This window comes from Engystomops pustulosus, chromosome 3, assembly GCF_040894005.1.
Source record: "Engystomops pustulosus chromosome 3, aEngPut4.maternal, whole genome shotgun sequence".
NCBI lineage: Eukaryota > Metazoa > Chordata > Amphibia > Anura > Leptodactylidae > Engystomops > Engystomops pustulosus.
In genome coordinates, this window is record NC_092413.1 from 131,364,663 (window position 1) to 131,377,184 (window position 12,522).

Here is a 12,522-nt window from a genome sequence, read left to right on the forward strand (position 1 = left end):
CGAGCATGTGTATGTGTAGAATCTGCTGGCAGAAAGTGAAGCGTGGCCAGGGAGCTAATGTTGGCACCAGGCCCTGCTTCAACACATGCAGTGTCACCATCCAATGGCCTCAGAGAAACATGGCTCAGATGTGGTGGTCCATCCTGCCGCCGCAGCAGCAGAAGCACCTAGTGACACACATGCCATTTCAGCCAGTCAAGACTCCAGCACCTCTGCCGAAGGAAGATGATTGTCTTTGACATCATCTCCCGGTCTAGATGCTCCTGCTCCTCACTACGCATGGCACCAGCAGTTGTTGAAGGAGGCGATTACAAAGAGGCAACTGTATGCGTCCAGCCATCCTAAGGTGCAGCAGCTGACCATGCTCCTTTCCAAGTTGTTGGTATTGTAGTCCCTCTCTTTCCAAGTCGTGGACTCTGCACTCTTCAGAGAACTAATAGCTTCTGCCAAACCGAGGTGGACAGTTCCAAGCCAAAATTTATTTTTCAAAAAGGCAGAGCCAGCCCTTCAAAAATATGTAGAACCGAAGGTGGGCCAGTCCTTGAGCTTGGTTTCTTCCAAGGTGCACAGCAGCATGGACATGTGGAGCTGTAACTACTGTCAGAGACTGTGAATGTGAATGTGCTTCCCGCCAAGCCACACCAACAACTTGAACAGGAGGCGCCGCTTTCTCCTCCACTTTGTCAAACTCTCTGACCTCATTCTGCTGCTGCTGCCACCTAAACACTTTGGGGCACATTTACTTAGACTGTCGGTTGTTGCATTGTCGTCATGACCGACTTGGTATTGCAAAGTACACGCGGATTTATTGTTTTGGCGCCGAATCGATCTAATTGTGTCTCCGGCAGTATTTAATGTCCAAAGGACAAAATTTTGTCCGGCGGGACAGAAATCTGTGGTGAAGTCGGAAAGACTGCACAAGATCGCAGTGATGGCTGGCTTAGCTAGTAATGGCGTTGCTGATCTTGTTCGGCGACTCGTTCAGTCTGAATTAGATGCCCGAAGAACAGAGACTCCCCTCCCCAGTTCCGAGTGTGGTTTGTCAGCTGTTACTGCGGAGCCATGTACTAGTGGTGTGCAACTTATGTCCTCATCAGGAGGATCCACACACTGCTCAGAGGCAATGCCACAGGAAGCTGAAAGCTGTGACGAAGTGGAGTCTGACGGGGAGCCTAAGAAAAAAAAACGCAAATTTGCAGAAAAGGAAAAAATTATTTTAGTGGAAGAGGTAAGTTTGTTTTTTAATGTTTTTCCAAATTTTTGGTGCAGTGTGCTCCTACTATTCAAAATGATTCTCGCGATCTATGCTGCATTTTAATAGGACATTAGCCCATCTGATAAGTTAATATGTGCTTTGGGGCTTGTGCGAACCACTGTGGTGAGCTCAGCAAACGCTGTGTAGTTCTCTAAGTGATCGTGAGTAATTAGTTGTTGGTTTTGCCTTTTGTGGGTGATTATGAGAGTAGAATGGGGAATATTGCGTGTTATTCATCCCAAGATCTATTTAGATTATTACAATGGAGGAGCCATTGATTTTAAAGCCTAGATACTTTTGTTTTCGCATTTAATTGCTCAGATTCATGTGTTTGGAAGCTTAACATAACCCATGTCTCAGCACTGAAAATGGCACTGTCTTATTCATGGTTTTTGTTGAAACAGGTGATTGCCAACTACGAGAACCTGTTTGGAAGATTGTCTGACCGTATACCGCTTGCCGAGAAAAATAGAAAGTAGCAAAGTATTCAGATAAAAATTAATTCCGAGGGATATGAGAAAAGAACAGTTGGTGAACTGAAGAAGCGCTGGTATGACTTGCGAAGAATCACCAAAAAAAAATTAGCTCAAATTTTGAATTCCTGCAAAAAAACCGGTGGAGGCCCTCCCTCATCATCTAAACTCGATCCAGCTGAAGAGTTGGTTGGGCGCACGTTCCATCCGGCACAAATCAAAGGAATTGGTAATTTTGATAACTTACAGAACAGAGTTGGTAAGTATTTATGTTGTTATATGTTTAAAATAAAAGTCACTTATAATGGACTTGTCCTTCGTTTAACCCTTTTTCTCTAAATTAAAACATACAATAATGTGTTCATGTCAACTTGGAAAAGAAGTACACTTAATTTTTAAAAACTTCCCTTGCAGGCCTGTTTTTGACTAATGGTTGCATTATAGATACTGTTTCATTATTTTTCAGGATTAGAGCTGCACCAGGGTGCCCAGTAAAGGCGTGTTCCCATTTTCACACCTTAGCGCTCTGTGCCGTAGCTGTACTGCGCAGAGTCCCACTAATAGCGCTCTGTGCAGTACAGCTAGTGCGCAGAGACGATGCCGGTTCAGCTCTGCACCGGAGCTGGACCGGCATAGTTAGCCGCGGGATTTCATAGGTAATCTACCGTTGACATCCCTGGCTAACACCCGCTGGTGGAGTGGGCTCTGCTTGGGATTGTTTAACCCGTTAAATGGCGCGGTCAACGCGACCTTAGCATTTAATCCGCCTTCTGGTGGTCTTTAACCCACAATCATCCCCCCCTTTTACCCAAATTTTAAAGATAACCCGTCATGCAAAATAACCCCCTAAACTAAATATATTTTCATAAACTGCCATTAGAGAGCATTGCCTCTATCCCTTCATTGTCCCTCTACATGCCTGTAAACCTAAGCAATGAGGTCCTAAAGCTGTATGCAAATGACCTGTGAAATGTCCAATGAAGCATTAGCATATTCGAGCTGTCCACTCTATTCATGAGTGGGAGGCGCAGCCACACCCCCAGTGCTTGACTGACAGCCTGTATACTGATGTGAGGCTGTATAATGATGTGAGGCTGTATAATGATGTGCTTCCTGGTGCTGGTGGCCACGCCCCCTGCAGCCTGTGTGTGTGTGTTTAGGAGAGATACAGCAGCTCTAGGCAGCAGCCATGTTACAGCAGAACATGTCAGATTCATGTGTAGCTGATGTCTGTGTCTCTCACCTGTATATTAGGAGGATGCAGCATGTCAGCAGATGCAGCACACACACTAGCCATGCTTTACTATACATTACACACAGACCTGAGCCGGGGGAGGAGAGGGGAGGGGTAACAGGGGTGACATCACTGCCTCTGACCATGTGACCAGCCTCATTTACATAATAAAGAATAGATGATTTTACAATGAATAATGTATGAAATGACTAGATAAAGGCTGGGATGGGATCCTTGTGAGCTGCTCCAACAGGTAGAGGTGACACGGCAAGTGTCAGAGACCTGATGACAGGTGTCCTTTAACATTATTGACCAAAGTTAATACAAAGCCTGCGGGTTTGGATGTTTAAAGTGTCCAAAGATCTTCATGATTTCGAAGCACGTAATCGGCTGATCGTTTTTTTAATAATATGCAGTGAACTTTAATGTCTTTGTTTTTTTTCAAATAATTTTTAACACATCTTTTCTGATTTATATTTAGATTCGTTGCGCAATAATGAAGACTTATGCCAGGAGGCAAATAGACCAAGCAATCCTGCAATCCTTACGGATAGTCCTTCTGCAGAAAATTCATCAAACACAGAAAACAACAGTATACTCCCGAACTCTTTGGTTTCTTCCCAGCAAAAAACACAAGAAAATGCAACAGAATTTTTGAAGACGTACGTTTGTCATAATGAACAATTTAGTAAAAGCATGCTAGCTAACCAGCAAAATTTGTTTGTCGCAGTTCAAAATATAAGCATGCATTTGTTAAATATTTCCACAAGTATAAATTCACTTACTAAATTTTTAATGCAACGACCCAATGAAAGTCCACCTGCACCAATGCATTGTAGTCACACATTAAGCCATAACTTTCTCACCTCCAACATTGACAAGCATATGAACAATGTACCTGTTAAAACTTCATTCCCTGATAATTCAAGTAACAATGGCCCTGCAGTTACGCAATATAATAAGTTTGATGGGTCCGTACTTATAGGTGATTATTTGCAAAATACTATTCCTCCAGCAAATGTCGATGATCAAGCATGTGATAGCATTTTGCAAACCCCCAAATTTACAGATCCTTGTGTGGATTGCTGCGAAAATAACACAATTATGCAATTGTCTGGAGAGATTAAAGACTCTTCATCTAATTTGCTAAACGCAAACTTTGTCTCTCAAAAACCAATTGCAAATAATACTAACCCAGAATGCAACTTGCCTTCTTCACATTTGCCTACCAATGTTAAAAATAATTTTGCAAATGTAGCTATACCCAAAATACAACCAATTACTACTACCGTCAACGCAGTTAAAACTTTAGGAATGCCTCTAAAGTTTAGTCGGATTAAAAAGAAAAAATGGAAACTAGAATCAAATATAATAACCAATTCCAGCATGGATAGTCCTCCGATAAAAAAAATAAAAAATAGAGAGCAGCCACTCAAACTAAAGAAGTTAGACACTGCAACATACGTGACTTCGACACACTCAGATCCAGGCCATAACGAGGAACATACTCTTATGCTTTTTGATAGTCAAGAAACTCAAATATTTGGCGAAAATAATGGCCAAAAAACTAAAGTTCAGACACCAGATGCTTCCTTTTTAATTTCAGTCAAAAAGGAGCTAGCTAGTACACCAAATAATGAACTTGGTGGAGCTAACTTTAGCTGTGTTACAAATGCAGGGTCCGTCCCATCGTTTTCAAACTCTTTTCTTCCCCCGAAAAAAAGAAGTAAGTAAATGTATATGTGCATAAGGCATGTCAAAGATCCATTGCAATTTTTTTGGTTTTTTTTTAATTTAAGTAAAACTTTGTAATGGATTATTGACACAATTATATGGGGAACGTGTTAAATGATAATTTCTTCCCAAACAAATGCACACCATACTCCGTCAATTAAATAACGCGGCCGTGCCGGTGCAGTTTGTTGGCGTATCTGGGTTGTAGTTAGACCTTTCTGAAATTTTTACACATATGCCAATTTTTTTTTTATTTTTTAATGCAGACCATTGTTTGGAAAAAAAATAAATAAATAAAACGGGTGTTGAATAGCAGGGAACACAAACCCCTATTGGCGTTCATTTAGTATGACCTCTATATGTATCTTTTAGTTGTTAACATTTGCCTTCTTATGTAAGCATTTAGTTTTCAAAAATTGACAGAGTAACATGTATTAACTTTCAAACTTTTCTGATTTAAAACGACATGCAACCTTTTGACTTATTCAATGAATACTTCCAATATGAGGATGTCCAAGTAGTAAAGTTTTCCGTTACATACACTTTTTTCCATTCTAATACTAGTTTTACAAATATTAGTGGGTAGCATGTTAGTAAACGCTCTATATTGGTAAGTGCATTTTGCCAATAATATAGTAATAATATAGTACTTTTCAATTATATGTTAAATGTCTAAATTACCTGTGTAAAGGTCCAAGAGTCCCTCCTTAAGGATGTCTGAAAAATTTTAATTCCTCTTGTGCAGCTTTCAATGACAGTCATGAATTTTTTTTGCGGCATTTCCTATGCATATCTGGTGTGCACTTTGATTACTAAAATTTATTAAAATTAATGTTCCAAAATTTGGATCTTATCTTGTTGCTTGTGTTGTGTTTGTTTACCCTCAATAAACCGAAAGTATATGTTATCTTAGATGCGTCTTTTTGAATCAATTGACTATTAATTTATTTATATGTTGTAGAGTGGGTTTGTATTTAGGATGTTATAAAAATGACATTTTTAAAGTGTATAATTTCGTGTAAATTTTATTATCAAATTTTCCACACATAGACTTATTCTGCAAATAATTAAAATTGCAATACTAGAAATATGTTTCGGTAAGAGTCCGACGTACCAGTTGGCCCGCCGCGGTTTGAAATCTTTCAGTATCACCTTGAAAAGGTATTTGTTCTTGCAGATCACTTGCTATGTCAATCTCCAGATTTTGAGCAATACAGATGTTATGCAAAACAGCACAGGCAATTATAATTTTGCACACAGTTTCTGGCGCATACAACAAAGCTCCACCCGAATGATCGAGGCATCGGAATCGGCTTTTTAATAGACCGAAAGCACGTTCTATGCGGGACCTGGTCTTGCGATGAGCCCGATTAAAGTTTTTCTCTTGCTGGGTTATTGGTGAAAGATATGGAGTCATCATCCACTGTGTTAATTTGTACCCGTTGTCACCTGGAAACGCATAAAAGGTTAGTAATAGAGGATGTAAGTAATTTCCGCCAAACATTTCTCACCAAGATTTTTTTTGGGTTCATTGATACCCCAAATGTTTTTTTAAATAAAGCTTTTGATTTATGTTACCTAAAAGAATTGAATCGCCAAAACGGGACTGTTCCATCAAGGTACATAGACAGCTGTTTTCAAAAATAAATGCATCATGGGTAGCTCCGGGGTACTTGGCCACAACATCGGTGAACATCATATTTGGGCCGCATGTAAATTGTACATTTATGGATCTGAAAAATTTCCTGTTTCGGTATATGTCTTCACAAGCTGCTGGTGGAACTAGTGCAACATGAGTACAATCTATCAGTGATATTACATTGGGCATTCCAGCAATTTGATAAAACTCATCTTTCATTTTTTTAATTTCTTCTTCGTTACTTGGGAATTTTATGTAAGTCGCTGCTAGGTTGTTTAATAGACCAACAATTTCATGTAAATTTCTGCTAAAAGTTGGTTGAGAGATTCCAAACCTAGACGCTACGCAGTGTTGAAAGCTAGCACTTGCCAAATAATACAGTACAGTTAATAATTTATATAAGCCTTTTTGAGCATGTGAACGTTTTGTTTTTCGATCACATAAATCTTTTAACTTCTCATATAGATCCTGGATAGTGGTGCGATCTAATCTGAACTGGCGAACAACTTCCTCATCAAGCAATGTATGAAACTCAAATCTTTCGCGGAATATACGTGGACGCCTATGTTGGTTTGCCACTAACGGTTGCTGTGCAAGTTCCTCATTTGCAAAATGAGCCAGCAATGGGAAAAGATCCATGGCTGCTGATTCCTACAAAGAATTACATAAACATGATTATTTAAAAAAAATTTTTTTATTTGTTGCTTTATTAGCTATTTACAAGCATACATATTGCTATATTTTTAACAAGTAGTGATGCACGTTTATATGTACATATCAAATTTATGAATTAACACATTATTGATAACAACAAATTACATGTCCATCACCTATACACATAACGTAAATCTTAATTTTTGAAGAACTCATGTCACCTTGCCTATACCAAAGCACATGTGGCGCGTGCAACCCTTCCAGACATACGGCCCATTATGCACGACATGCGGCCAATCCAGGTCGACAACCCTCCTCCCCAGCCTCAGATTATCCACAGCAATTAAGTTAACAATTCATGTTGTACTCGTTGTTGAGTACAATTAATGATGCCCACAATTATCGATTGTGTTCATGAGTACACATGTATGCATTTTCAAGTTTTTATCCAATATGCATAATTTATGTTGTCCATGGCAACCATTTACACCACTGCTTTCATTGTTACAGTGTTCATGCATACTTCAAAGGGGATCTGTAAATGGTTGACAGGAGCAACTATTAAATTTCTGCCTTTCAGACAGCATGATAAATCTGCCCCCACGGGTACAGGTGGACCCCTACTTAAGGACACCCAACTTACATATAACCCATAGTTAAAAGCAGAACCCTCTGACCTATGCTAAAGATTTATGGATGCTTTACAAAAGTCTAAGACTGAAATGTGCAGCTTCAATATGTGTCTATAATGAAACTTTAGTTATAATACTTGGTCACGTTGCTGGAAAATATGTTTAATGTGCATTTTTCCAAGGGGACAATAAATTTTTAGTCTGCAACCCCAATTTTAAAATATACACTTTCCACTACCATACAAATTCTACTTAAAAACAAACCGCCGGCCCCTATCTTCTACGCAACTCGGGGACAGCCTGTATACAGAAAAATATATATATATATTTATATAGGTATCCTCGATTCTTCCTATGTACCGTTAGCACACCATTTTTGATCTGAGCAAGGGCAAATTCTACCTGAAACCTGTTCTCCAAACATGTTAACCTGTGTTTGACGCTTGCATTGATCAATAAATGTTTACAGTTAGGAATTCGATGATTTTCTGTTATTTTCTAAATCGATTATTACCTATACTATATTACCATGCTTTAATCAGCAGCGCAGAACATGACCTTGAAATACTATATATATATCTTTGTATGCATGTGGTTAGATGTTGGATATGTCAATGTATGTGTGAAATATATGCTGTATATGTGTGTATGCTGTGTATATATGCATTGTTTTTTTTCAAATTTAATTGTATATATGCTGACGATCTATGTTGAATATTTTTAAAATTGGTTGTGTACATACTGTATATGTGCCGAGATGTATTACAGTGTTGACACTTGTGTAAGATTTTTTTGACTTTGATCCAAAAATGCTCGTGCTATGAAAGGGGAACACTAAAAGGACTGTTAGGGGGGAAAGTTTAACATGAGTATATCGGCTGCAGCCCTTGTAAATATTTTTAGCCTGCAGGCAATGGCCCCCAGTATGCAGCCTGAAGCCACAGCCATGTTAATGTTGTGTTAAGAAAAAAAAAAAAAAAATCATCTTCCGATGACCCCTTGCAAGTCAAGTACTGCTCTTTGTCGCTTGGCCAGTTAGTCCCCCTCGCAGTGCAATGGCTTGGGTCTGGTGGGCCGCTGCTCGCAGGTGTCAGGAGTGCCACTAGGGACACACACCTGTCAGCATGATGGCCAAGTAATGACGAGACTAAGGTACCACGCGGAGACATGTAAATGTTGTTTGAATATTGTGCACTCTTGCCAGTTTGTTCCCCCTTTTTTTTTTTTCCTTAACAATTCGAGTTAAAACCTTTGTTGTTCTGCCTTGTTTAGGTTGGCTACATTTATTACTCCAAAAAAAAAAGAGAAAAAAAAAATTCAATGGGGTCATTTAGTTCGCCAGTATGCCCATGCGTGAAGTGTTTTGTACATGAACAATGTAGTAATGCTAATGGAATGGGTTTTTATAAAAAGGGGAAATACTGTAAATATATCGGGTAATCAAACAAGACTATGCACACATAAGCATGTTAACTTCAAAGATCCTCATATGTATGCTAATTTGAGTGGCTATGACAAATGACTAAAATGTATGCACATGGGCGGTGACACAAATGCAATATTTATAAGCACGCAGTACAGCAATGCATCCATTTGTCCGAGCAAGCAGGTCCGATGGTCATGACGAGTGCCAAACTCTCGAAAGCAAAGTGTAGTGGTAGGAAATGTATATTAAATGTATTATTTGTGAAATTTTAGTTGAAGTTTATTTTGGACCTGGTGTGAGGCAACAACTATCTATTGGAGAAAACCAGTAACTTAATAGTTGAGTAGGTGACACGGAGCATAAAATTTGTGCAAACTACACAAAACTGGTTCGCTAAATCCTTACCTGCTAGGGCAATTTTCACTATGACAGGGAAGCCTGTAATATCAACTTTTAATGCTACAGGTAACGTTACTTTGTAAATGTACACTTGACACCCACTCTCCACTTCCGAATTGTAACGCGCACTTGTAGATATACAGCAATCCGCTGGTTAGAACTAGTTTTGAGGGATTGTTGTGACGCACTTTAAAAAATGCTTTATCCGTTTGACTTCCAGAAAGTTCCCACTGCCTAGACACGGACACTAGGAACAGGCCCCCGTTTGCTGCAACCACTAGGAGTCCGAGTAAGCATGAAATGTGAATGGAAAAACAATTAACAAGTAATAAGATTAATTGTTATTTATTGTAATGGCCTCCAATGTTTGGTCTCTCTATTTCAAGTCAACAATTGTATCATTACTCATATGCACTATTGAATATGGTTATGTTATGTTACAGCCCACTCAATTTTCAGAGTGGTGTGTCAGAACATTTCCGCAACGATTAGGACAGAAGGCAACTTTTCACGGAGCAACTTTTTGCATACGTATTTAGATTAAGTAAGTTTTGAAACGTGCTTTAACACTGCAATAACATGCCGCAATTCCTATTGTTGTAGTCGTCATGAGCAAGTTTATTAAAGCAACTTCAACTTTGTTGATATTTTGTTTCTGCAACAGACTGTTGGAGCACTATTTGTGCCTGTCAGCTATTGACATATTATTGCAACATCATTTTTTTTTTTTTTCAAAACTTTTGTCCAAAAGTCACTATATATGTCACTGTTACACCAGACCCAAACGTGAATGGGGAAAAAGTATTGATAGAAACTGTTATGTGAGACGTACTATTACTGTTTTTCGTTGTTAATTTATAAAAAAAAAAAAAAAACTGATGCTATAACATAGTTTATAAACTGTGTGTTTTGACCCATGAGGCACTAGATTTTTTTGAATGTAGTGGATTAAGTGAATAATTTATTGACTGTTCCTGCACAGTATCTCACTTCCAATTCCCTGGAGGCGCCATAATGTTTCAGCCTTTGAATTTTGACTGCGAAGCCGTGGTAGCAGCGTCCACAAGTAAGTCCCTTATTCTGAAATGTTAAAAATGGAAGTACTCCACTATATTTTTAATTAATCATTTTTGATTTTATGATAGGTGGGTGTGAAAGGGAATTGCCAAAAGCTGACCTTTGCAAACGAGGTGTACCACTCAGCTCGGATATAGTATTTGAACTCGTTAAGTATCTGGATGAAACAAATTATGATGAGAAACAAGGAAAAATGTCTTACAAGCAAAAAAGTGCCATTTTAGAAGAATTATGCAGCATAATATTCTCAAAGTTTGGCAAACACATAACTAAGCGACAAATTCAAAAGAGATATAGTGATTTGAAGGTTCGTAACCCCCTGGAATTGGAACGTATCCGCAAAGAGATTCTTCAATGTGCAGGTGATTTTTTTTTTAATTTTTTTGTTTATAATTGTTTCCTGTGGTAATGCATTCATTGTAATTTCAGCTGGCAATGAAATCGAACAATCAGATGTCACTAGCAAGCAGGAAGTGGCATTGGAAATAATAGAGCAGCCGACTTGTACATTGTATGGAGAGCAACTTGAGAACAACAGAGAGTCACTTGAGGTATATTTTTTTAGGAGTGACATACCTTTTTAAATTTGTTAATGTTCAGTATTTTATTTTATTTTTTTTTAATTTTTTAAATTATAGAATGCTACGTGCACAGAAGACACTTTCATGCTACATCTGCAACCAGTGGAGAACCAAATTATTAGCCATATTGTATACTCTGCAACTCCAACAGCGGAACCATCCGAGATAATAGAAATTCCAAATTCTGTGCTTTATGCTCAAATAAAGGAATTGGATGTTAAAGTTGACCTGCTATTGTCAAAGGTTGATGCCTTAATGGCTTCAAAGATGCTGTGAATTTTTTTGGGGTTGGAAAAGCTCCGCATTTTTGGACACGTTAAAAAGGCATGAGTCTTTAATACTGACTATTAGTAGCTGCCAAAAGTTGAAGCGTCAATAGAAACAGATCCATGTGCATAGCAACTATTAATGAAAAAAGTGATGCAGATATGTGATAATGCAAGCAATTTTTAAAATTTCATATATCACTATTTTTCATATTCTTTAAAAAAAAAAAAATTGAGTTGTTCGGCCAAATGTGCCTGTGCTTGTTTGGCCGTCTTTGAAAATTTTATGGACCAACTGGGTGAGTATTGAGTACTGGAAGATATTAATCCATCGTCGGAGTCATGGGATGAATAAAAGCTGCATATTTTGGGTGGGAACAGGTACCAGTATGAAATATACATAAAACCGCTTTTTTTCACAAAACAACTGGCTAGGAGGCTAAAACTTTTAGCATCTATACAGCTGTTGACCATAGCCAAGAGGTAATGTGAATCGTTTTTACTGGTACGTGCATCTGTCATTAATAACTGCACAGCAAAGATGTTTTTTCCCTGGAATTTTTTCAAAAATTAACACTCTTTTGATGTGCACTAGAACCAACTTTCCTCTTCTATTGATGCCCTGCGTAATTATGATGGAATCCATTTTTTAACGTCAACTGTGGACGAGTATGCAGTGGTGACGTCAATGCACATGAGACCTCCCAGTAAAGCTGCAGCAGGTCCTATTAGACACTTGAAAATCAGCCTTTTTTACACACATTCTTATTATGTAAATTCTATTGTCGCTTGTCTGTAATGTATGCATTATCAAAAAGCAGCATATTATTTTGCATTTGAGGTTATGTAATGTAAGCATCTGATTCTATTGACATAGTACACGTTTGGCATTGCCACCATATGTCTAAAAATACTCAACTTCTTGTAAGCGAATTGAAGTGTGGATTCTACGTTGCAAGTACTCTCTCCATTCTATGATCTTTTGAAGTTATTACTCCATTCCAGACTAAAATGATGGAGTGAGAACCTTTCATCATCACTTAAACCAGCAGTTCAAATTTCTACTATTAGCCTTAAAGCACTAGAAATGTTGTCTTTGGTGGTTGGATAGTTTTTCATGTTACATTGTTAGATTATTATATTTGTTTCTGG

At 38.3% G+C, this 12,522-nt stretch overlaps 1 protein-coding gene across 1 annotated transcript; it reads right to left on the reverse strand.

Annotated features, from left to right (window-relative positions):
* Nucleotides 1-5,777: 5,777 nt before the first annotated feature.
* LOC140122871 (putative nuclease HARBI1) lies at nucleotides 5,778-7,278 on the reverse strand. Its single transcript, XM_072144116.1, has 3 exons — nucleotides 7,222-7,278; nucleotides 6,275-6,986; nucleotides 5,778-6,145 (listed from the first exon to the last, which is right to left on the reverse strand). Exons 1-3 carry the CDS (start codon nucleotides 7,276-7,278, stop codon nucleotides 5,778-5,780), a joined length of 1,137 nt encoding a protein of 378 aa, XP_072000217.1.
* Nucleotides 7,279-12,522: the final 5,244 nt, after the last annotated feature.